Consider the following 26,513-nt stretch of genomic DNA (forward strand, 5'->3'; position numbering starts at 1 on the left):
GGTATCTTCAACCCCCTCCTACACCCTCAGCACACCCCCTACCCTCGAGGACTTTTAGTATGTTTATCTGGACACCACACGGTATATCTGTACCAATTTTCAAAACTACACGAATTATTTCCGCAAATTTGTCTAATTTGCTTAGGCTAACCTGCAGCTTCAGGGAATTGGACTGAATGAACGCAGCACGCGATCGACAGCCCGCCTGTTTCCGGCCGGGCGTCCATACACTACATCTACAATCTACATCTCATGGCTTCATGTTACTTATGTTAGGGATTAGATGTAGATGTAGTGTAGGGACGCCCATTAGGGATAAGTTGAACGACTAATAATCAGCTAAAGTAGCATCATTGTCATTTGACCCTACCGAGGCCAGTACAGAGTAGTGTCATCCGCATTAGGTACCTAACTAAGTTATTATAGTAGGAGTAGATACATAGTAGGTATTTAAATATTTCGTAGTTGGCCTAAGTATTGTATATGTTAGGCGTTAGGTGAGTAATCTACTGCGCCAATTAAATGTAGTAAAAAAAAACCGGCCAAGTGCGAGTCGGACTCGTGCACGGAGGGTTCCGCACCATCAACAAAAAGTAGAGCAAAACAAGCAAAAAAACGGTCACCCACCAAGTACTGACCCCGCCCGGCGTTGCTTAACTTCGGTAAAAAATCACGTTTGTTGTATGGGAGCCCCACTTAAATCTTTATTTTATTCTGTTTTTAGTATTTGTTGTTATAGCGGCAACAGAAATACATCATCTGTGAAAATTTCAACTGTCTAGCTATCACGGTTCGTGAGATACAGCCTGGTGACAGACGGACGGACGGACGGACGGACGGACGGACGGACGGACAGCGGAGTCTTAGTAATAGGGTCCCGTTTTTACCCTTTGGGTACGGAACCCTAAAAACCTTAAACTGTTGTAATAATTGGAGAAATTGATTAGGTTCTCTCGTTATTTCAACGATTGGCTTTTGTTCGTATTTGCTTAAAGCAGAAATGCACGCGTTGGGATTTCATTTTATTTTCCTCGTTTTTTGGATTCAGAATGTATTTAGTAGTTTGCCATCGCTGGTAATGTATAAACTTAAAGTTAGAAAAAGTTGTACGTAAAATTTGAGTAGTTTGAAACTATAAAAGGAAGGTTGATTTCTAGCACCCGATCCTGGTGGCGCGCGCTTCCTCAGACTGGATGCCGAGCAGGGTCAACTCGCTCTACTCCGACGTCGGGGCATGGAGTGGGAAATTCGTAAGTTCATATTAGAGTCTGCGGAAAGAGAAGAGTCGTGGAATGTATGGGCCCAATACAGTCCACGAGTTCCACGACTCTTCTCTTTCCGAACAGACTAACTTCGTTTGAAGGGAGTCACCTTTTGGCGGTGGGTTCTTGGGTCCGCAATATGGTAAGCCTAAAGGCGGGATTCCACTAGTCCAGTTCCACTCGGACATATTCAGTACCTACAATAGTTATTTGTACAACAAGAGATCAAAGTTTGATATTTCTTCGAGTGCTTATTTTGAGTCCCGTGCAAGCGAAAGATTCTATACTATTTAGAATACTAATTTAGAATCTTGAGCGTAGTAAAGGGACTCAAAAGCGCACGAGATGTAAATAACTTTGATCTCGTGTAGTTCACAAAACTTTTCACCTCAGCAGTGAGAACATATTGGAGAACCCGAAAAATGTATTCCTTCTTCATCACTTACCTATTCACTCATGTTTTCTTAAGATATACTAACAATTAAGTTTTCACCTCAGCAGCTCGAACAAGGGTACTTTGCTACTTAAAAACAGTGAGCAAAATCTCATTTTGCTCATTTTGTCTCACTCAGTGAGCAAAATGCGATTTTGCTCACTGTTTTTAAGTAGCAAAGTACCCTTGTTCGAGCTGCTGAGGTGAAAAAATGTTTGTGCCGCATAGGTAAAGGTGGAATTGCACTAAGTAGGCAATGCTGTTGTTGAAGTTACCTGTATTTTTTTATTAATCAAATAACAAGTGTATTAAAATGCGTCTACATTGATCCGTCTTTTATCCACAGAGACCGGTTATGGACGAAATAGAATCCGATGAAGCATTACGTTTCTTCCAGTTCCTCAATTATTTAGATGGGAGCAGTTTTGGAATAGGTAAACTTTTGCGTGTCTAAATGGAAGCTTATTATAGCTTATAGTACCTAATGTGTTTACTTACTTATATTTTGATGGATCATTGGGCAATGATATTATATAACCATAGATAGGTTATAGGTACTCATACTTGAGGAGCAAAAGAAATACTTCCATATTTATTTCCGTGCCTACGAAGAAATCTGTTATTTTTGATTAATTTTCTCATTCCATCCATCTTTGTCACACTCGTTGCTAAACATAAGGTCGTCTCTTTCTCTTTCGGTGTGCGGGAGCTCGTTACAACGTTCACATTTCTCGCTTGTCCAGCCGCGACTAAAGGCAACTTGTCCAATTTGTCACAAGGTAAGCGCTTCAATTTTGGAACGCCTGTAAGCTATCTTGAGTTATAAATCATTGTCATTGTGCAGGTCCAATCGACGAGTTCGTGTCGGCCATGCAGCGGCTGTCGGAGTACATGAAGCAGCAGAACAGCCGCGAGACGCAGGCGCGCGGCATGCGCGAGCTGGAGGCCATCAACGGCGAAAAAGGCAATAACCAATTTACTCGTTAACGTTTTTGTTCCCATTCAAAATGATTGATCCGTGTGCTGACTGCTGTGGCGTAAGCCGCGTAAGTGACGGAAATAGTTTTTTCACACCTCCTATTCGGAAAAGAGCTTTTTCTTGCCTGCTAGGAGGGATCAGAGTGGCGTACTTTTCCTCCCTGCTAGGAGGGATCAAAGTAACACTTTTTTGTTCTAGCACACTATTTTTACATTTTTTTGCACATTATTTTTTTAGCTTAAATAATCTATTTTTAGGGTTCCGTAGCCAAATGGCAAAAAACGGAACCCTTATAGATTCGTCATGTCTGTCTGTCTGTCCGTCTGTCCGTCTGTCCGTCTGTCCGTCTGTCTGTCCGTCCGTATGTCACAGCCACTTTTCTCCGAAACTATAAGAACTATACTGTTGAAACTTGGTAAGTAGATGTATTCTGTGAACCGCATTAAGATTTTCACACAAAAATAGAAAAAAAACAATAAATTTTTGGGGTTCCCCATACTTCGAATTGAAACTCAAAAAATTTTTTTTCATCAATCCCATACGTGTGGGGTATCTATGGATAGATCTTCAAAAATGATATTGAGGTTTCTAATATCATTTTTTTCTAAACTGAATAGTTTGCGCGAGAGACACTTCCAAAGTGGTAAAATGTGTGTCCCCCCCCCTGTAACTTCTAAAATAAGAGAATAATAAAACTAAAAAAAATATATGATGTACATTACCATGTAAACTTCCACCGAAAATTGGTTTGAACGAGATCTAGTAAGTAGTTTTTTTTTTATACGTCATAAATAGCCTAAATACGGAACCCTTCATGGGCGAGTCCGACTCGCACTTGGCCGCTTTTTTTATTTTCCTCATAGTTGATGTGAAAAGCAGTATGTGTCACACGGTATCAAAATTATTTCGTCTTGGGCGTTAACACTTGAATCCCTCATTACGCTCAGGATTCAATGTACGCCCTTGACGGAAATATATCATTTTGATCCCTTGTAACACAAACTACTATTGTTACCTACCTATTAAATTACTTACGACAAGCATTAAGGTTCTCCAGGTCCATGAGAAGGTATAGTTTGTCAAGGACTGTCAAACATAGACAGAGAGAATCATACTCTATTTTTCTTACACTAGTATTAGCACCCAAAAGAAAACGATTCAAGTATAGTTTTTTTTGTTCTTAGGTAGTTACTGAAAAATTGGTTCGACCAACTATATTCACACAGAAGTAAGCATAAAGAATTACGCTAGAACGGTTCGGGCCCGTCCCGTAACTTCGGACACGTCTTTTTCTATGACAGGTGATCAGTGTGATCACGTGATGCTTTCATAGAAAACTGAAGTGTCGGGCGCCTCAGCCCGAGCCCGGACTGTTATAACTTGCGTTAAGAGCGTGAGAATCAGATCAACTTTCCACCACTCTAGTACCACTCATTATATTTTACCGCATTTAAGTTATTAACTATTTTCTGAAGGGAATACCATAAAGACGGTGCTGGAGGTGAGCACAGTGATCATGCGCAAGAAGCGCAAGTTCTTCTGCACCGGCGAGGTCAAGGAGCCCATCGTCAACAACAAAATTATTTGCAAGGTAATATTATCACGTGTCGAGCAAAAGTTAATGACTCTTAACTTATTTCTGGTTCTTATATGAACATTTCTCAAAAAATTTGTACATTTCGATCACATCTTAGATTTCTATAAAAGTTGGTAGGCTGGTAAAGTACAAGAAGCTGAACAATTTCCACCATATTTCCCAAAATGTCAAAGAAAGTTTGTATGAAACATCCTTTTTTGTTACCAGATTTCCTTACACATTTGGTAACAAAAAAGGAATAATTCTACTAGGCAAACCGTAAAAAATCGTAATAATGCCCTTAATAACTAACTTAACACTAATCTATATATATAAATGCAAGTGTCCTGACTGACTGACTGACTGACTGACTGACTGACTGATTCATCAACGCAGAGCCGAAACTACAAAAGCTAGAAAGTTGAAATTTGCACACTAGGTTGCATTTATAAAGTGTACAAGAGATAAGAAGCGATTTTGAAAAATTCAACCCCTAAGGGGGTTAAAAACAGGATGAAAAGTTGTATGGGGTACAAGTTTTATTTTAAGCTAGGAATTTAAAACTTTGTAAAAATGTATTATATTAAAAAACAAGAAAACTAATTTCAGCGTTTTTGAAAATTCATCCCCCAAGGTGGTGAAAAAGGGGTTGAAAGTTTGTATGGAGATCAAATATTTTTGTGAGTGTGGGACTTGAAACTTTGTATATGGGGATATTATTATAAGACAAGAAAAGTAATTTCAGCGTTTTTGAAAATTCATCCCCTAACAGGGTTAAAAAGGGGTTGAAAGATTGAATCCATTACAAATGCTTTGAAACTTCTTAGAAAGGCATAATAGCCGATTACAAAATAAAGTAATTGCGACGTTTGTGGAAATTCAACCCCTAAGGGGGTTAAAAAGGGGATGAAAGTTCGTCTTGGGGTGCAAATTTCATTTTAAGCTAGGAACTTGAAACTTTGCAAATAGATATTAAATTTAAATACAAGAAAACTAATTTCAGCGTTTTAGAAAATTCATCCCCTAAGGTGGTGAAAAAAGGGTTGAAAGTTTGTATGGATATCAAACATTTTTTCGAGCGCGGGACTTGAATCTATGTATTTGGGGATATTATTAAAAGACAAGAAAATTAATTTCAGCCTTTTGTAAAATTCATCCCCTAACAGGGTTAAAAAGAGGTTGAAAGTTTGTATGTGGTTCAAATTTTATTTTAAGCTAGGTACTTGAAAGTTCGTAAAAAGATATATTATTAAAATGCAAGAAAACTAATTTCAGCGTTTTTGAAAATTCATCCCCTAAGGTCGTGAAAAAAGGGTGAAAGTTTGTATGGATATCAAACATTTTTTCGAGCGCGGGACTGGAATCTTTGTATTTGGGGATATTATGTAATTTCAGCGTTTTGTAAAATTCATCCCCTAACAGGGTTAAAAAGGGGTTGAAAGTTTGAATCCATTACAAATGCTTTGAACCTTCTTAGAAAGGCATAATAGCCGATGACAAAAAAAAGTAATGACGACGTTTTAGGAAATTCATCCCCTAAGGGGGTTAAAAAGGGGATGAAAGTTTGTCTTGGGGTGCAAATTTTATTTTAAGCTAGGACCTTGAAACTTCACAAAAAGGTATTAAATTAAAAAACAAGAAAATCAATTTCAGCGTTTTTAAAAATTCATCCCCCGAGGTGGTGAAAAAGGGGTTGAAAGTTTGTACGGAGATCAAATATTTATGAGAGTGCGGGACTTGAATCTTTGTATAAAGCGATATTATTAGAACTCAAGAAAAGTAAATTCAGCGTTTCTAAAAATTCATCCCTTAAAAGAGTTAAAAAGGGGTTAATAGATTGTATTAGGGTTTAAATTTTATTTTAAGCTACGAATTTGTAACTTCGTAAAAAGTTATTTCATTAAAAGAGAAGAAAATTGATTCCAGCGTTTTCCAAAATTCATCCTTTAAGGTGGTGAAAACGGGGTTGAAAATTTATATGGAGGTTAAATATTTTTTTAAGTGCGGGATTTGTATCTATGTATAATAACATATTATTAGAATACGAGAAAAGTAATTTCAGCATTTTTAAAAATTCATCTTCTAAAAGGTTTCAAAAGGGGTTGAAAGTTTGTATAAGGTTAAAATTTTATTAAAAGCTAGGAACTTGAAACTTCGTAAAAAGGTATTTTATTATAAAACAAGAAAACATATTTCAGCGTTTTTAAAAATGTATCTTCCGAGGTGGTGAAAAAGGGGTTGAAAGTTTGTATGGAGATCAAATATTTTTGAGAGTGCGGGACCTGAATCTTTGTACAAAGCCATATTATTAAAACACAAGAAAAGTAACTTCAGCGTTTTTAAAAATTCGTCCTTTAAAAGGGTTAAAAAGGGGTTGAAAGTTTGTAGAGGGTTCAAATTTTATTTAAAGCTAGGAAATTGAAACTTCGTAAAATGGTTTTTTATTAAAAAACAAGATAACACATTTCAGTGTTTTTAAAAATTCATCCCCCGAGGTTGTGAAAAAGGGGTTCAAAGTTTGTATGGAGATCAAATATTTTTGAGAGTGCGGGACCTGAATCTTTGTGTAGATCTATATTATTAGAACACAAGAAAAGTAATTTCAGCGTTTTTAAAAATTCATCCCTTAAAAGGGTTAAAAATGAATTGAAAGTTTGTATAGGGTTCAAATTTTATTTAAAGCTAGGAACTTGAAACTTCGTCAAAAGGTATTTTATTATAAGAAAATAAAACTAATTTCAGAGTTTTTGATAATTCATCCCACAAGGTGGAGAAAAAGGGGTTGAAAATTTGTATGGAGGTCAAACATTTATTTGAGTGCGCGACTTGAATCGTTGTATAAAGGCAAGAAACAAGAAAAGTCATTTCAGCGTTTTTAAAAATTCATCCCCTTTAAAGGTTTGAAGTTGGTAGAGGGTTCAAATTTTATTTAAAGCGGAACTTCAAACTTCGTAAATAGGTAGTAGGTTTTATTAAATACAGACTGGACTTGAAAATCTTCTGGGGGTTGAGAGGGATTATATCGAGAACAATTTTATTCAGTTTGGGGCTTTAAACTTTGTAGCCAGGTTGTGAAAGACAAATCTCATGTATAATAATTAACAAATGATTAACCGTCCCTACTGCTATCTTTTGCTGCATAATGTTCTAAGCTAATGTAGAATATATAACCACCAATATACATCCACACGCGTACGAAGTCGCTGGCAACAGCTAGTAACTTATACGAGTTCTTATAAAAGTAGCCCCAAGGATCAAAGTAACTCTGGTAGAGAATGCCGTCTGGCATTAACTCCGCCTTTTGTCCCTGTATATTTTTTACTGTGCAATAAAGTTTAAATAAATAACTTCAGTTTACGGCACAGGATATAGTATAGTATAGAGTATAGACTATACAGATCTTGCTGTCATACTAATATGTACAATAAATAAAAATATTCAGGACAGAATCCTGCTGCCGATAGCCGGGACTTCGTGCCGGGACGCCATCATGTACTGGCACCCCGATCTGACCGAGGAGCACTACTGCGTAGGCGCGCTGGAGGCGCAGAGCCCCGTGCACATCCTCGACACGGAAGGTAATACACAACTGCGTAGGCGCGCTGGAGGCGCCAAGCCCCGTGCACATCCTCGACACGGAAGGTAATACACAACTGCGTAGGCGCGCTGGAGGCGCAGAGCCCCGTGCACATCCTCGACACGGAAGGTAATACACAACTGCGTAGGCGCGCTGGAGGCGCCGAGCCCCGTGCACATCCTCGACACGGAAGGTAATACACAACTGCGTAGGCGCGCTGGAGGCGCCGAGCCCCGTGCACATCCTCGACACGGAAGGTAATACACAACTGCGTAGGCGCGCTGGAGGCGCCAAGCCCCGTGCACATCCTCGACACGGAAGGTAATACACAACTGCGTAGGCGCGCTGGAGGCGCCGAGCCCCGTGCACATCCTCGACACGGAAGGTAATACACAACTGCGTAGGCGCGCTGGAGGCGCCGAGCCCCGTGCACATCCTCGACACGGAAGGTAATACACAACTGCGTAGGCGCGCTGGAGGCGCCGAGCCCCGTGCACATCCTCGACACGGAAGGTAATACACAACTGCGTAGGCGCGCTGGAGGCGCAGAGCCCAGTGCACATCCTCGACACAGAACGTAAATACACATGAACAAGTGGAACAGTCGGCGCTCGTATTCGACACACAAAAGGCTAATTTAGATGGCGCGCGAACTCGCATGCGAATTTTAGTTACATTGCGGACTGTTGGTTACATCCAATTCAACCGACCGATCAAAACCCGCAATGTAATGAAACCAGAATGAAACTCGCATGCGAGTTCTCGCATCGTCTAAATGAGCCCTAACGGTGCAGCGGGCATAGGGCGTGGTAAACAATACAGTTGTCCGGAGACTCCGGAGCTTCGCTCTGGCAGGGACCTCGCATCACCAACCACGCAGATTTTTTTACTTAGCATTAAAGACGAGGGTGTCTAAAATATATTAAGACAGCCGCTGAGTCCAGCAGCCGCATAGCCTTTGCACATTATTGGTAACGCATACCTACTACTTATGGACATTCAGTACAGCCTGGGCTCGAGACTCAACACACTACCTACCGCACAGCTGCACAACCTCCACATGAAGCATACACATTCATATGAATTCTCTGGTAGGTACTAATAGCCCGCAGGGCTCGTACCAGGACATTCGATCTGGAAAGACACAGAGAATAACATCCTTGAATAACACTCCTAATAAAATACCTTATTCTACCTTCAACCAATCAGGGTTTCCCGCATACTATTGTACCTACTCGTATAACCTTACGTTAGTCACCTGTGTACGTAGTACGTGTAGCTACACAATAACGTTAAATCCCGTAAAACCACAAAACACTTGCTACGAGAAACTTACTCAATTACTATTACTAACCCTGTTTAATGAGGTACAAGTTCTGGTTCTCATTGCATAAATGTTGGTATTTACTGTTTAGGTATTTCCTTTTCAGGTTTCAAAACGTTTGTGGGCGGGTATAGCACAAACAGTGTCAAATAGCACAATAAGGATAATTATTATATTTAATCGTAATGACTTTTACCTACTGATAGTGGTATATGGTGATGTATAAAATTATTTCTACGACAACGGTATACATATATGATGATAATATGTAGATTTAATGACTTTTACTAGTTTTACTGATGTAAATAAATACTTGCCGGTTTTTGCAATTGATTTGTCTCCATAGTGCATAGTTAGTGTCTCAGATATTTGGGTCAAAAATAATACTATGTTCACGTCTTTCCTGTAGACATACACAAGAGTTAAGGGCTATAAAGGTTAATTTTCTTATTTAATCCTTATCCACGTGAAAAGGTTCTCCTTTTATTTAGAGAACTATGATAAAATCATTACTTACATGCCCACAAGCTGTTAACTGTTGCCCACAGGAGAGAAAACTAGTGTGTTCGCGCGAACTGTACATTTTTCTTTAACTCTTGTGTATGTCCACAGGAAAGACGTGAACACAGTATTATTTTTGACCCATTTGTGAAAATTAAACACCTGATTTTCCTGATCATTAATTTTATTTAGGAGTGGGTCTAATACACCTACAACCGCAATTTTTTGTGCGAATAAAACATGTTACCAATGGTGGCATGTCATCACGGTTTTTCGATAAGCCAATAATTTTCCTGCAGGTGATATGTTCTGCAAAGGAGATGACTATTCCAAGAGAGAATATTTGCTCGCGTGCGATTTCTACGAGGACCAGGAGGCGCCGGTAGCGGACCTCATGCAGTACTACCCGGACCCGGACCCTGAAATCAATCCCAAATTGTTTTGGCCCAGTAACAAATGATTTCATCATAAAGAGGTATAAGTAAAAGTAGCTATTGTGTTTTTATCTTTCATTTCTTGAAACTAAGAGTATAATAAGTACCTAGTAGGGAACAAATTTAATCAAATTATTTTTATGAAAATATTTGTACTATATATAAATTATAAACTGAAATATGTAGATATCATACACTAAAGAAAAAGTGACCAAGTCCACCGGTGGCCGAGGCGGGAATCGAACCCGTGTCTTCAGTTTACGCGGCTAACGTCCTTACGAGTACTACTAGACCACGAACCACCATTCTACACCACAAAGCACTACCAAAAGAAAGTACATATACGTATATATAAGTATATGTACTGTTTAAAGTAGGTACATATGGTGCTACTTTACCAGAATACGTGCCTATGTTGAAAATTTAAAGGGCCATATGTACCGTAAATCGTTGTACAATACATGTGCGAAAAGGTAATTCGCAATTTGTGTCGATTTAAAACGCTCCCTTCGGTCATGTTTTTATTTATCGCCACTCGTTGCGAAGTTCCTACTTTTCGTACTTGTATCATAATGCACTAATACTTATGAGGTATATCTACCTATGCCCCTTTAATTAGTTTATAGAGTCTGTGCGGAAAGAGTAGAGTCGTGGAATGCACAGAACAAGCAGTGGAATGTATGGGGCCCAATACATTCCACGACTCTTCTCTTTCCGAACCGACGTTATAGCTTCAGCTTTAGTCCCTGGTGTACCTACACTTAATTATACGGCAAATGATGATGATGGAATTTCCTTTGGCAGAGTTGCTCCTATTGACTCACAGATTGATTTAGGAAGGGGAGCCAATCGGATTTTAGATGCAAGATTTTGACTTAATTAGTTGTAGTTCGAAAACAAATAGACAAGTAGGTAGGTAATAAAATATATAATCGCCGTGACTTTTTACATTTCTAAGGTCAATCGGGACAAGTGCGCCTAATTATTACGCTAGCAACAGCCGTATTAATAGACCTTTATTTTTCCTTGTAGAGGTCCATGTAGAGCAGGGACATCCGGCCGGAAACATACGGACTGTCGATCGCTTGTTATGTTCATAGTTCATTCAGCCCAATTCCGTTGAATATTAGTTATTAGCAACTACATTCTGTAATTCCTTTTCCTTACTAGGGTACGGTAGAAGACTGGGAGGGCCTGTGTTAACCCTTTAAAATTATGGTTGTTACGAGGGTTCCAGTTGTCTCTATGGAATTCACTTGCTCTGATTGACCTTAAAACTTACCTATTGATGTGAATGAAGTGCGAACTTCATAGGTATCTTGATAAGAATACTTGATTGTGTAATGATGTAGCGCGTGAGTAGCGCAGGATGAACATATCCAGGCAAGCAAGCCTTTCTTACAGGTAGCGGGGCCGGCGGATACTTGACTAACATGGCCTAACATGCTCGTGGCCGATTTTTCTTATTTATGAGTAGGGGAGGTTGTCTAAATTTTTTTTAAGTAGATAGTGAAGTTTGCCATGACAACACCATGCGGAGCCCGTACCATGGGTCACTGACAGTGTCAAAACTGACATATACGCTATCAAAAACGTAATTTACTTTACGTCACCTTCTCGAGAAAATCTCACTTCCTGGCCAAGGCAAGACGTAAAACTTTAGACAAACCACGGGCGGTAATTCGTAAAGCCCCAGATGGCATATTATTTATGGCCCTAGCTAGATGCATAGAATAGTTATTTACGATAGAAGTGCGGAAAAGAGGAAATTCGAAACGAGTGGCGATAAATTAAAACACGACCAAAAGGAGTGTTTTAAATCGACACGAGTTGCGAATTACCTATTCGCACGTGTATCGTACAACGTTTTAGAGTACATATGGCACTTTAAACTTTCGACATACCTACGCACGGAAAGTGCTGTTTCCCGCACTAGTTCGGGAAAGTAGCACCATATGTACTGTAAAGTAAATTACGTTCTCGATGGCGTTTATGTCAGCACACACACAGCAAAACTGCTCCTCACTCAGGCTTTGCAAATAAGATTGTGATTTGTGATTGTGTAGTGCAACAAACATGACTCTTAAACTCCTTCGTTCACATGATTGAATATTTAAGTACCTATTAAAATAAATATTAGATACTCGGGGGGCACATCAGCTACAGCTGCTGCACTGTAATAATAATAACCAAGAGCAGTGGTAGCTTTTCTACAAATATATATGCCATAATATTCGTCTCTATTAGCAACGTACTTACTTACCTACCTACCTTCGGAAAAGAAACCGGATAAGAGCCTGTCGGACTAAATTCAGAGTAGGCTTAAGAGGTGGTTATTTTTGTAGTATACAGGGTGACTAAAAAATAACTGCATTCCCGTTGCCAGTGAGGTTTTGGGATTATACTGAGCAACTTTTACGATGGGACCAACTCCGAAATCGCGAAAAAAATTTTTGGCTGGTCCTTTTTCTATGGGAGGGTAAATTTTCTTTTCGCGATTTCGCGGTTGGTCCCATAGCAAAAGTTGCTCAGTATAAGCCCAAAACCTCCCAGGCAACGGGAATGCAGTTATTTTTTAGCCACCGTGTATAATACCTATGGATAATAGGTACTAAGACAAGCAAAGGAGAGGACAAACCGAAGGGCATGGCAAAACTATAGTTGACAGAACCAGAGTTCATAACGGTTCAAGATCCTTTGATCTGAGAGTCATTGTTGAGCCCACTTAGTGATTCTGGTTCGCCGGTATGCATGCAGTGCGAAGATAGCATGCATGCACCCTGCGTCGTCGCAGTAACGAAGTCTGCAAGCAGCGCGCGCGCTCGCCACGCGCCTCGCGTCGCCGTCGCCGTACTCGCCGTGCTGGCGTACTCGACTCGAGCAAACAGTCCATCTCCGGCGGTCGGCCAGGGTGCGCATGCAACAGAACACCGCCGACATCTGCGCGCGCGCCACTACACAACTACGTTACAAGAAGGTCAGTTATGCGAATACCTAAAACTATCATGCGTATACTACATAGGTAGGTACGTTATACACGAGTCTACAAGCTTTTGCGATTACTGTTATTCTGTGAAGTGCAATCACTTGAAAAATATAAACCAGTTTAAGTCAAGTGTTTTAACAATGACTTATCTTTATTAATTCAGCATATACCGACTGCTACCGATGTGTATTATTAATTGCAAATGGTAATGATCTACTATTTAACACGCGTAGGATACTTACATCTTACTTAGTAAAAATAGGTATGTCGATATATTGTCGATACTTACTTATTAAGGTAAATATACCTATAATGTCAATTAATGAAAATCTATTCAAAACATTAACCTAAATGACAGTTTTAAGATCATAAACTAATATTTGACTGGAAGTAGATTAAGAAGGCTTATAAGGCTTCAGAATGCTTAGATATTTACAATTTAGTTAATAAAAATGTTATAAATTCTAAATGAACCCCTCCATATGTTGCGTTCTAAAGGATCACGGGATCCGCTTTCACGGCAACCAAAGAATTGGCGTAAGCGCTAGTTATTACGAGATATACCTATAGGTATATTAGTTACCATATGACCCAATCCAACCCAAAGGGGAACTGAACCTGTTGGGAATAAGAGTCCAGTTCCCTAACGATGTTTAATTTCACCAAAAAGCGATTATAAATATTAAATGAATAATTGGTATAGGGTGGCTGTGAGGTCCAAGCACAAGAAACTCATGGATAAGAACCGGGGTTAGAATAGCGAATTTCGGTTTGAATCTCGCAAGCCTTACCGACACGATACCTACATCTGCGCTTCTAAAATAGGTACTCCGTTAATCAATACACAAAGATTCTTCCACTACCAGTTAGGGGTCGTCCAGAAATCATGTAATCATATTTGGCCTATTTTGATTTAGACGCTAAGCAAGAGTAATGTCGTGTCTTTCTGTATTGCGTATATGTTCAAGATGCTATCTCTCAAAAACAGGCATCGTAAAAACCTGTTTATCACTTATATATATATAAAAAAGAGCGGATTTATATTTGATCTGATTAAATTTTTGAGTAATATATTGTAGTCTTTGGCTTTCCCTCTTTGAAAAAAAAAATTACATGTGATATCTTCTCTGACCCCCCCTTCCCCCATCGTGATAATTCGTGATATTTTCCTTACCCCCACTCCCCTCTAAACGATCACATGATTTCTGGACGACCCCTTAAATTTCCTGTAGTTGTACACTATTGTTTTAACTTCCACAAAATTAGCATTTTTCCCTAAGGTGCCAAAAATTAAGACACAGCGTTCCTTGAGAAACATAGTGTCACTAGGTATACAAAATTAGGAACCATTCGAATAGTGACGTTGTTCCATTTTTCAAAAGTTGAATTTTTACCTACGAGTATATGTCACTGAACCGGAAATCAAAAAATAAGTATATGTATATGTCCCTATCTAATTAACTTTTCACGGCTAAACTAGTAATAAAAAAATCCGGCCAAGTGCATGTCGGTTGTGTCATGTGCATCATTGTGGGTTGTGTATTTGGTTGCATACTCGTATATGTATTATTGTTTATAGGTTGCATATTTATATTATAAGAAACGAATAGGTAAATATATCTTATTGGCATTTAGGTACGTGAGCAGGAAAGTGCTTAGAGAAAACTCCAATTTCACTCAATCGATCACGTTAAATAAAATTCGTTTAGGTATGTTTATTTTTTCTCGTATTTTTTTACTAGACCTGAGCCCGTACCATGAGTGTCAAAACTGACATATACGCGAGAACGTAATTTACCTTCTATACGTCTCGCTCGTACTAATATGCGAGTACGAGCGAGATGCATAGAAAGTAAGTTACGTTCTCGATGGTGTTTATATAAGTCAGTGCCTAATAACTCATGGTAGCCACACTGGTGAAAAGGTGGAGTTTAGTTTTGTTATTATAAATACCATTAATCTTAGAGTTATCAGTACCAAACCTTACTACATGCTAATTTGTCAGTGAAATATTGCAACCGAAGGCTATCGACACGGAAATAAGGCAACGCTGGATTGTAAACAGGTTTTACCTCAAATAGGTACCTAAAGGTGCCCCTGGGCTATGTAATCAAGTATTGTGACAGTGCACTGTGGTTTACGGCCAGAGATGTGAAATACTTGTATTTAAAATGCAAATACTAAATGCAAAATACCTATTTTGTATTTTGTATTTAAATACCTTTTGAAGAAAACTATTTTGTATTTTATTTGAAATAGTTTTTGGGACCTATTTTCTATTTTCAAAATACAAAATACTTTATAGTAGGTAATGTAGGTAGGAGTTACAATCTCTTCTGATGTTACAATCCTGGCAACTCTCTCATACTGTTGAATCTGTTTAGTAACGTCGCACATGACCACAAGCGTAGCGAGTGGTTAAAAAGTGGAATCTTGAGTGTTGCGAGGGTTTCAAGGTACGAGAGGAGAACAAACTTTTCTGCCCTGATGAAACTTTTCTGCACAAACGAGACGTTTTCATTATACTAGAGGCATTATACTAGCTGTAAAACATTACAAATCTAAATTAATACTTTTAAAAATTGTCCGTTATAAACCATCATCCATCCATCCTTCCGGTTAATGTGAGCAAACAACTAGAAATTTGCACTTTATATAGAGGACTGATTGACACACTGTTTTCAAAGAATGAAGAGAGTCTTTTCAATTCGGATATTCTGAGTAATACTTTTTAATTCAGACTAGGTATTCACTATTCAGAGTACCTTTTATCGCAAAGTATTTGTATTTTTAAAAAGTATTTTGAAAATACCTATTTCGTATTTTGTATTTTAAATACAAATTCAAAAACTATTTTGTATTTTGCATTTGAAATAGTATATCAAGGAAGTATTTGTATTTTGTATTTAAATACTTTTTATAAAGTATTTTTCACATCTCTGTTTACGGCCCATACAAAGGTGCGACAATAGTACAGTACTATACAAGTGAGAAAAAAAGAAAATTCGCAACGAGTGGCTATAAATTAAAACATGACCGAAGGGAGTGTTTTAAATCGACACGAGTTGCGAATTACCTTTTCGCACGTGTATTGTACAACGTTTTACAGTACATATCGCCCTTTTCATTTTCGACATAGGCACGTATTGTTATTGTTATATTGTGGTAATTACCGCACTAGGGCGGTTAAGTAGCACCATATGTACTGTAAAAATAATTAATGGTCCAAAACGTAGTAAATTTTACATTAATACATTTTTTTAATATAAACACAGAAATATCTGGAAGACCGAGCTTTGCTCGGAAAACATAAAAATTTAAAAATGCGCGTTTTCCCAGAGATAAAACCTAGCTAGATCAATTTTTCGCCCCCGAAAACCCCTATAGGTATAGCAAATTTCATCGAAATCGCTAGAGCCGTTCCCGAGATCCCAGAAATATATAAATAAATAGATAAATATGCAAGAATTGCTCGTTTAAAGCTATTAGATAGATTAGATAGATATACGTTTAATAAAAAACGGTTTTGTACATATATATTACACAATAGCGATGAACATGCAATAACGAAATTAATGTAAGAAGCACCCCTTAAAATTCAGTAAATAATTTTAAAACAGCCTGGGACAGGACACATTTTTTCTTCCTACGCATTTCCTAAGTTCTGTTATCAATGGATCATAGCTTAGAAGAAGCCTATTCTGAAAGATCGGTATTTGTGACCTTCCTGGATAATTTTAGTCCTGACAATCCTGACACGAAGGCGATTTCAAGGGATGACTCACGTTAGACCGGGCCGGGAGCTTCCGGAGCTTTGTTTTCTATGTAAATATTGGAGAGCGCCACGTGATCAGCGATCAGCTCTCATAGAAAATGACATGTCGGACGCCACGCACGCTCCGGGCCCGGCCTGGGGCCGATTTTTGAATTTCGACCACTCGATTTCGTGTATTTAAATCAATAATATCGCCACTACTAGGCATTTAAATTCTACTAATAGAATTGAAATCGAGTGGTCAATACCACTAGATTCCAAATTTCTATCGCTCGTATTTCAAAAATCTGCATTTTACCGTTTTCCTCCGATTTTCGAGTGAGCGATAGAAATTAAAAAATCGGCCCGCTAGTCTAGCGTGAGTCATCCTTATGCGAATGTTTAACGTGACAGTATCCAGTCAACTATCAGAAGCTAAACACTAGTGAAAATTATAGATACATATATGCAAACTTCTTTTTAAACTGACATGTTAAATTTACGTCCAACTACTATGTTTACGATGGGTGCAGTGCTGCACTCTGGCGGCAGAATACTGCAGTAATAGGCTATTTGTGGGAACCAGACATTGTATCATTTGTATCTGGGAACGTATCCATTATCAATGTATAGGTATGGCCTTTCCTGAAAAGCACGTTATCTAACATCTGCGCTAGTAGCACGGTCGCATTTTCATCGTTTATCACCATGTAAGTGCAAAAGTGACGGGCATAGTGATAGTCGATAAAAATGGAACCGTGCTGAGCCCGCTGTATATAGCAAACTTTGGGCCAGATATCGTGGAGCTTTGGCCCGCGTCTCATAATGACATAAAGTCAAGATTTTAACAAAATTGTACTAGTAAAAATAATTATTATCCCTTCATTATAACCAAGTACATTAGTATTGTTATCCCATTTATCTAAAGTAACAATTGGAATTAAAATATACATAATACATATATATATCTTGCATATGATGTAAATACATTTCATAGAGTCAGGTGCTGAGAGAGAAGAGTAGTATGTATAGGTATAGGATCCCATACATTTCACGACCCTTCTCATTCCGCACAGACTCCACTAAAGATGAACAAACGTTTGTAATCCGACCAGGCAGTTTTTATTATCAGGAAAGTTAATGTTTATAAGATGCCGTGTCAACACAGATATACAAAAACGAACGATACCTAATCACTAAATTTCTTGCAACTGTTTAAGCATTTCTCTTTTTGAAACGAGGGTTGTTATAATTTAAAGACCGAATTGCGACCGAGAATTGCGAAGAAAAAAAAATGTTTTAAGTGAAATAATTCTTAATAAGTACCTACAGTGCGATGAATATCAAACATTCGTCGTGTCTCTCTATCACTCTTCCATATTAGTGCGACAGTGACAGTTGCGTTTCGTTCGCTACGGAGCGTTAGCGATTGGCATGTTGTCTACGGGGCCAGCTAGCATGTGTTGCGATCTCGCGCGCGACTCCATACATCCAGCGTGACTTCAAGTATGGACTAGCGCGGGAGAACGTAACTCAATAGGTGTAAGGATGTCTAATGAGTTCGCCACAGTAGGTAGCCGACGTACCTACTCACCGGCCATCGTAAATGAATCGTCACATTGTCACGTTGGTGCAACAATTTAACAATTTAAAACGAGACAAGACAATGACCACATTCGATTGCATGTAATATACCTACATACGTAAGTACGTTAGTATTTATTGCAAGGTAAATACTAGGGCACCTTGCACTGTTAAGTGCCTTTGACGTGATACCTATTACGAGGGGCGTTCAAAATATTCTCGGTATTGATATCTTACAACCTCTTCTAAAATTTCTTTCGTTACCTACTGGCCGCTAAGGTTTATTCATTGACATTAAAAAAAAGTATAATTCGAACCGAGATGTTCTTTTGTTTTTCTGCAATTGCTGAACAAACATGAACATCATGTGGGAATTGACAATGTTAACTAAATTAGAACATCGATGCGTGATAAAATTCTTGACAAAACATGGTAAAAATCAAAAAACCATAAAAGAGGAAATGGATTGTGTTTACCGTGAGTCTGCTCCTTCTTTATCTACCATTCAAAAGTGGTCAAGCGAGTTTAAACGTGGAAGGGAGAGTGTTGAAGACGACCCTAGACCTGGCCGGCCTGTAGTAGCTACTTCACAAGAAAATATTGATAAAGTGGAAAAACTTATATTGGAAGATGGTCGAGTGAAGGTAAAATCTATAGCACAAGTAACCAATCTCTCTATTGGTGCCGTACATGATATTATCCATAACCATCTTAATATGTCAAAAGTAAGTGCAAGATGGGTTCCGCGAATGCTGACTCGGCTTCAAAAAGACATGCGTGTAGCTTGTTGTTCCGATTTTATTGACCTGTGCGGTGAAAATCCTGATGAGGTGCTGCAAAGAATAGTTACTGGAGATGAAACCTGGGTTCATCATTATGACCCAGAGAGTAAACAAGAGTCCATGCAGTGGCACATTAAGGGTTCAGCTCATCCCAAGAAGTTCAAGGTCATCCCTTCAGCTGGCAAGGTCATGGCCACGATATTTTGGGATTGTGAAGGAGTATTACTGATCGATTATAAAGAAAAAGGTGTAAATATCACAGGACAGTACTACGCTAACATTCTACGTCAATTAAAGGATGCAATCAAAGAAAAGAGGCGAGGAAAGTTAACCAAAGGTGTTATGCTTCTGCATAACAACGCCCCCGTCCATACTGCTCATATTGCCAAGGCAGCTATTGTTGAATGTGGGTTTGAAACTGTTACTCACCCACCGTATAGTCCGGACTTAGCCCCCAGCGACTTCTTTTTGTTCCCCAATCTTAAAAAGGATCTGCGTGGAAATAAATTTTCCGATGATGAAGCATTGAAGGCGGCAGTGGAGGAGCATTTTTACACCAAAGATAAAAAATATTTTTATGCAGGATTAAAAAAAATAATTGATCGATCTTTTAAGTGTATGAACATAGGGGGGGAGTACATTAAAAAATAAAAATATCAAACTTTTCGTACTTGTTTGTTTTCATTCTCATACCGAGAATATTTTGAATACCCCTCGTATTTAGGTAGTTAATGGCTTGCAACTTGTAATAAGTACATTTAAACCATTAACTTAACTTACGTCACAGTTTACAGTACTTACCACAAATTACCTAATTTGTGGTAAGTACCTAATACCCATTTTATAATAGTTAATTAATACCGACACCATAAAGTCAACATGAATTTCGACCGCTCGATTTCGTGTATTTCGTTCAGAAATATCTCCACTACTAGGCATATAAATTCTACTAATAGAATTGAAAACGAGTGGTCAGTACCACTCGATTCCAAATTTTTATCACTCGTTTTTCAAAAATTAGCCTTTCGCCCTTGGAGGATACAACTAAACGAAGTAGCCATTAACAGGCTTTCCCCTCTGTCGAAAATAGGCGGCCAACGGTCATACACAATGTATGGACTGACGTTTATCTGACATGGCTATTTTTACGTTACGCATACATTTGACGTTCCCCTCCCCCGCAAAAATCGGCAGACTGTTTTGTACAGAAAATTACAGACATGGCGTCTCCGTTTGATTATATCCTCCAAGCTTTCGCCGTTTTCCACCGATTTTCGAGTGACGAAATCGAATGATCGAAATTCAAAAATCAGCCCCTAGGCGCAGACTTCTAGCTTGCTAAGGGCTTTTGCACAAATCACGCGAGGTTCGATATTGGGAGGGGGGTCACGAAAAAATCACGATAGATCACGTTGGGGGAGGGGGGTATAAGGAAACCTCACGTGTATTTTTCTACAGTCAACGAAACTAAGAAAAAAATCGCACCACATGAATAGATACTTTATCTCGGTTTCGTTAAACATAAATCTTCACTCGGCACTTCAAATTCTTCAAAATAGCGGGTCTATTTAACGAAAATAGTAAAATAAACAAGATTTTCTATATGTATAGGTACAATACTATTTATCTTAAAATTAGGTCGAATGAAAATATTTCAAAAAAATACACGTGAGGTTGTGTGAGGGGAGGGGGAGTAGCCAAAAACCTCACCAAATATCACCTCGCGTGATTTGTGCACAACCCCTAATCGTTATGTAGGTAACATGGTACTTAGGTATTGTTAGGTATGTATATGTAATCGCGCTATCAACGAGACGAATATTTGGGATATAAGAACAAGGTTCAAAAATACTTAAGTTAATAATGGTACCTACCAGGGATGTTGCGGATGCCGATTTTTTGACATCCGCGGATGCGGATGCGGATGCGGATTTTTAAAGGCTAGATGCGGATATGGGCGGATGTCAAGATAGGTACATAAAAAACGTCAAATATTACATTTTAGTAAATTTTATTTCAAAAAACCGGCCAAGTGCGAGTCGGACTCGCGTTCCAAGGGTTCCGTACATTAAGTCCCACTCACGCTTGCCTACTCATTTCTAATAGGTTTTTTTGGTTAATGACTAAATTACCTAGCAGTCTAGCACTTACGCCGATGCTAAGACGTTCCTGTACCGACCTGTTCCACATCCGCATCCGCATTAAATCCGCATCGATTTTATGCGGATGCAGATGCGGATGTTGAAAATAATGCGGAAGTTCCGCGGTTGCGGATGCGGATGCGGGTATTCGCAACATCCCTGGTACCTACGTGGCCTACGGGGGTAGGTAAACTATCGTGACATATTGCGGTCAAGTTAAGCATTATATCTTGTCTTAATACCACAAAATGGAATGTTTTCTAATGTTATATTGATGAGTGCCTCAAAATTTCGAAAAATAGTAATACTTATAGCCTGACATGCAGTCACAAAACACTGTTCAAAGTAGGAACACCTACGTAACTAAGTTCTTTAGGAAATTACTTAGTTTAGGCCTATAATAAGCTGGTAAACATGCTTTAAGAAGTTTGTAAAAAAGGATGGCAAAAAAACATACAATATTTGCTTTGTTGCCTGGGCACAGTGGATCGTGCTCGCTGGACCATGGACCGTGCGAACCTTGAGGGACCACCATTAGCCATGCACAACACGAACAATAGCCATTGCAGCTACTAGCTTCACGAACGTCACGTAACTTCGTAATTAGCTTCAAGAGATAAATAAAGGTTGCGAATGTTTGATGCAAAGCGGCAACCAATTTCAGTCGAAATTAATAGGAACCGACTGACACTTAAGCAAATTGTGTGAGTTTTTATGGCTCTTAAGAGTGGCGTAGTTGTTTGAACCAATGAAATATAGGTACTTATCAACCACTAGGCTGTAATGAAAACGCTGCAAAATGTATCATAAAAACATATAAGTAAATAAGCAACTTATTTTTAATGGTGATTGATGAGAAAATTTAGTGCTAACCATAAAACGAATGTACGAGTAGATAATGGTATCTAAGGCTAGGGCTAAAAAAAGAAATGTATAACATCTGCGAAAAATAGTTATCTGCCTCTATCGCTCTTGCATATAATATATTCGAGCGATAGAGAGTAAAAAAAAATCTATTTTCGTTTTTCGCGGTAGGCCCTCTGTCGTTATTACAAAACTAACAAATGCCGCTGCAATATATGCGCTGAAATTCCATTGCTACAATACAAAGTATACTGAAGTAAAAGTGCGTCCACTGATTCACGGCGCGGATAATATATATAAGGCACAGAGTAACTTTTACTATGGGACGAGCGAAAAATATTTCAGCTCTCCTATTGAACATTAACATGTTATCATGCAAAATGTAAGAAACAGGCTTTTGTTTTTCGAGATTTCGGAATTGCAAAGTTCAGTATTCATATATTCACCTCGCAAAATATGGTTAAGGGTTAAACAACAGCCTGTATGATGAGAATAATTGTCTTTACAGAGCAATTGGCACGTAGGTGCTAGAATTGTTAATTCAAGCCTTAAAAAATCGCCACGATTTGGTGTCGACTATATATTTATACTCGTTTACAGTTTTTATAGGCAGAACGCCCTTTATTGTACTAAACAGGGATTTATGCTTATATGAACAGTGTATTGACATACATTTTAACGAGTATTTGACATAACTAAGTTTTTTTTTTAATACTATAATTATGTTGACTCTTGACAACATGATTCCGCGAAGTAGGTACCTAATCAGGAAAGTAATGTTAAATGTAGGTGTACCTATATTTTCGGATCTATCTTGTTTCCAAGGTCGGTTCTATTTATTTTCCTCAACTTCTAAGTTTCTGTGAGCAGTAGTTTACCTAATATAGTGGGTATACCTACATATATATATTTCACCACATCAACTGGTAAAGGCTCTCTTGATTGTTCAAAAACTGATAACAAAGTTGCATTTTATTCAAATGAAAATTATGAGTTGTTTTCTTATGTTTGCTGGTAGAATTGACTTTTAAATGATGATGTTGAATGATAAATATTTAACAACATTCATTTGGATTTGATTGGGTTTGATTTTGTTTGATATCTTACAGTTAATTATATATTTTCTTCGGGTTAGTGTGGTGAAAAATTTTGTGTTTAACTCGGGGGCAAATTTTGTTTAACCATCGTGCTTTGAAAACCTCACAACGCTCTAGATTCCATATTTCGAACCACTCGCTACGCTCGTGGTTCTATTTTGGACTCTCGCTTGCTCGGGTATCAATATTAGCACGAGCGGTTAAACAACGACGAACAAGGGGGCAACTTGTAAAACAAATAACTATTACATCTCGTGGTCGCGTTTTGGTAAGAACTACGTTTAAAGCTGTCAATCGCGTTAAATGCTGCCGATTTAAAGAGGGTACTTAAGATACATACAAAATAATACGTTCTCGGAGACGTCATGTAATCTAGAGTACTTATCCCTATATAGATAATAAATCGTTTGGAAATATACTGATTGCAAAAGAAAGTCCAAGAAAATGTCTGGATCGTGCTAAATATAAAGTTCTTGAACCGCTATACCTACCGCTTGTCTATAAAGTCAACAGCAAAAGAAGTTATGCCAGCCAAATTATGTGCAAAGTATGTGTATGTAAATTATCTACCAATGCACTTATTTTCTTACGGCGTCAGGTATTCATAAACGTCTGCTAAGTTAATCAGCTGATGATCATCGTTTGTCCCTCTCTATGACATAACGACAGATAGGGACAAACGACGATCATCAACTGATTAAGTTAGCAGCCGTTTATGAATAACGCCATTAATCTCTAACAGTAATATAGTCGGCTCTAACCTTCATGAAGACATTAAGCCAGCGAACGTACATATTGGCACTCCCTTCTTACAAATCTGCGCTCGCGCGGGGATCGCCCGCTTAATATGCCCATGTAAACTAGTAATAAGCGTAGCATCAAACGTCTATCAATCCCTAGCCTCCTAAGGCCCAAGGTCCTACCCATAGTACTTATTAACTTTCTTATTCAGACCCAGCTCCTACAACAATTGTGTAGTCATAGCGTAACACGGTCCTACCAGTAGGACTTAATAGAAAACCCATTTCAAATTTTGTGCTTATCGAACTTGGCGTGTACGAACTTCTAAAGAACTGTTTTGTTTTGTCTGTGTGCCCTTTAACAAGTTCGTAAAAAAAATCAAAGTGCTGTACAAGGTGCTGTATAAGTACAATAACATTAAAAAAAGTCTTTTAAGGACTTGGGTCTGAATGAGTATAAAACAATAGTACTACTGGTAGGACTACGGGCCGTACTGACTACATACTCAATTTTTCGTTGGGCCTTAGGAGGCTAGAGCAGTAAAACACACTCACACACTACCCTACGTATGGACACAGAGGATATCGTCAAATGGTTCAAGGTAAAGTAAAGCTGCATTATGTAAAAGAGGAACTCTATCTCACATACAAACACACACACACATACCTACTATTCCCTCATACGGGAACCGTCATTCCTAGTTTTGTTACATACGTTTTATGTTGTTTTTTTTTAGATTTAGACCGAACCATCTATCCCAAAATTGCATAAAGTCACTAGAGCCAGTAGAGCCCGATTATACAAATGTTGTGTTATTGTATCCTGCGATTCCTGCGTAATACAATGCGCTATTGCAAACGAACTTTATATACTACCTAGGTTTGTTTCTAACCCACCCACTGCTAATACAAATTTTCCAGTGTTATAAATGTTTTAATCTACAGTTTGCGCAACTGCTACTCATATATATTATGTTAGCTCACACTTCCATTGAGTTCATACATCCGATAACCATAAAAATACTTAAGAAAATATATTGATAAGATTTATGATTTAGGCTTTACCATACTGACCCTTACCTATGCATAAAAAACAGTTTTACTATCTTGGAAAATGCCATTTTACCTACAACTATTGACTGTTGCCGGTACCGTTTCGAAGATTTAGTAAACAAAAGCGCGAGTGGTTATTTTTACGACTTAATTAATTATCATAATTCAGTCCGTTTTTAAATAAACATAACTATGTAAGTATTCTTTCAAGTATACTGCGTAGGGTGCTACTATACCGCCCTAGTGCGGTGACTAGCACTATACGTGCGTATGGTAAAATTTAAAGGGCCATATCTCCCTACTGTAAAACGTTGTACAATACACAAACAATGTACAAGGTAATTCGCAAATCATGTCGATTTAATAAATAATTTTACAGTACATATGGGGCTACTTTTCCGCACTAGTGCGTAACATAGCTCTTTTCGTGCGTATGCCGAAACTTTAAAGTGCCATATGTACTGTAAAACGTTGTTCGATACACGTGCGAATAGGTAATTCGCAACTCGTGTCGATTTAAAACACTCCCTTCGGTCGTGTTTTAATGTATCGCCACTCGTTTCGAGTTTCCTCTTTTTCGCACTTGTATCGAAAATAACTAATTCGTGTTTTAATTTATCGCCACTCGTTACGAATTTCCTACTTTTCTCACTTGTATCGTGATAATGTACTACTTCATTTACGCATTACGCAAAGAAAATTGACGTGTCATTTCTATGCATTTTTAAAATTAGTTTGGAGTTTTCTATGAACAATTTTATTGTCAGATGGCTTTAACCCCTTCGCTTCGCTACCTCTGTTGTTGACTGTACTTGACTAACAAAAACCTAAATACCTAAATCATTTAACGGCACGGGATTATTTTATCACCTTTGCCTTTGACTACCCAATTTTACTCGAACACACAAAAAACATACGGAAGTACTAATATTAAGGCTCATTAAGCCGGTTTATTTCCTCTAGGCTCGAGTCCTCGTTCGCGGGAACGCGCTCCAAATGGCTGAGATAAGTGGAAGTTTCCTCAATTTTACCACACTAGAGCAGTGTTTGACGCAACAATGACAAGATAATCCATTCCGAGGATACTTAACCTCCACCTACGTACCTACTCAACTGGTCGGTCTCAGCTCATCACCTATGCGTTTTGGTTAGGTACAGGCAGCAGCACTAATAGCTTCATGTTGATGGAACTCTCTGTACTTAGTCCTAATTATGCAATACAGAGTACAGAATTGTCAATACAGAGGTATATGTATTTTGGACTTATTCACTTTTGATGCTTAATGTATGATTTAGTAGGTATATCGATTTAAACTAACACGATTTTCACTATTATTTAATCTGAGACGGGGCTGTATACCGCGCACTTACTTTTATTATTTGTCCTGACAAGGAATTTTGTCAATACATAATCTTCTGCGCGGGT

At 38.4% G+C, this 26,513-nt stretch overlaps 1 protein-coding gene across 1 annotated transcript; it reads left to right on the forward strand.

The window, feature by feature from the left end:
- The first annotated feature begins 921 nt into the window (after positions 1-921).
- Positions 922-10,139, forward strand: LOC134660986 (uncharacterized). Its single transcript, XM_063516873.1, has 7 exons — positions 922-1,075; positions 1,158-1,250; positions 2,042-2,129; positions 2,540-2,659; positions 4,150-4,265; positions 7,693-7,828; positions 9,952-10,139. Exons 1-7 carry the CDS (start codon positions 1,001-1,003, stop codon positions 10,110-10,112), a joined length of 789 nt encoding a protein of 262 aa, XP_063372943.1. The 5' UTR covers positions 922-1,000; the 3' UTR covers positions 10,113-10,139.
- Positions 10,140-26,513: the final 16,374 nt, after the last annotated feature.

The sequence above is a fragment of the Cydia amplana genome, chromosome Z, assembly GCF_948474715.1.
Source record: "Cydia amplana chromosome Z, ilCydAmpl1.1, whole genome shotgun sequence".
NCBI lineage: Eukaryota > Metazoa > Arthropoda > Insecta > Lepidoptera > Tortricidae > Cydia > Cydia amplana.

Bases quoted from the DNA above. Each gene is read 5' to 3' on its own strand.
- LOC134660986 (XM_063516873.1), top strand. From the start codon at position 1,001: ATGCACGCGTTGGGATTTCATTTTATTTTCCTCGTTTTTTGGATTCAG. The intron at 1,076-1,157 runs GTAATGTATAAA...GTTGATTTCTAG, and splicing joins TTAGTAGTTTGCCATCGCTG to CACCCGATCCTGGTGGCGCG. The intron at 2,130-2,539 runs GTAAACTTTTGC...GTCATTGTGCAG, and splicing joins TGGGAGCAGTTTTGGAATAG to GTCCAATCGACGAGTTCGTG.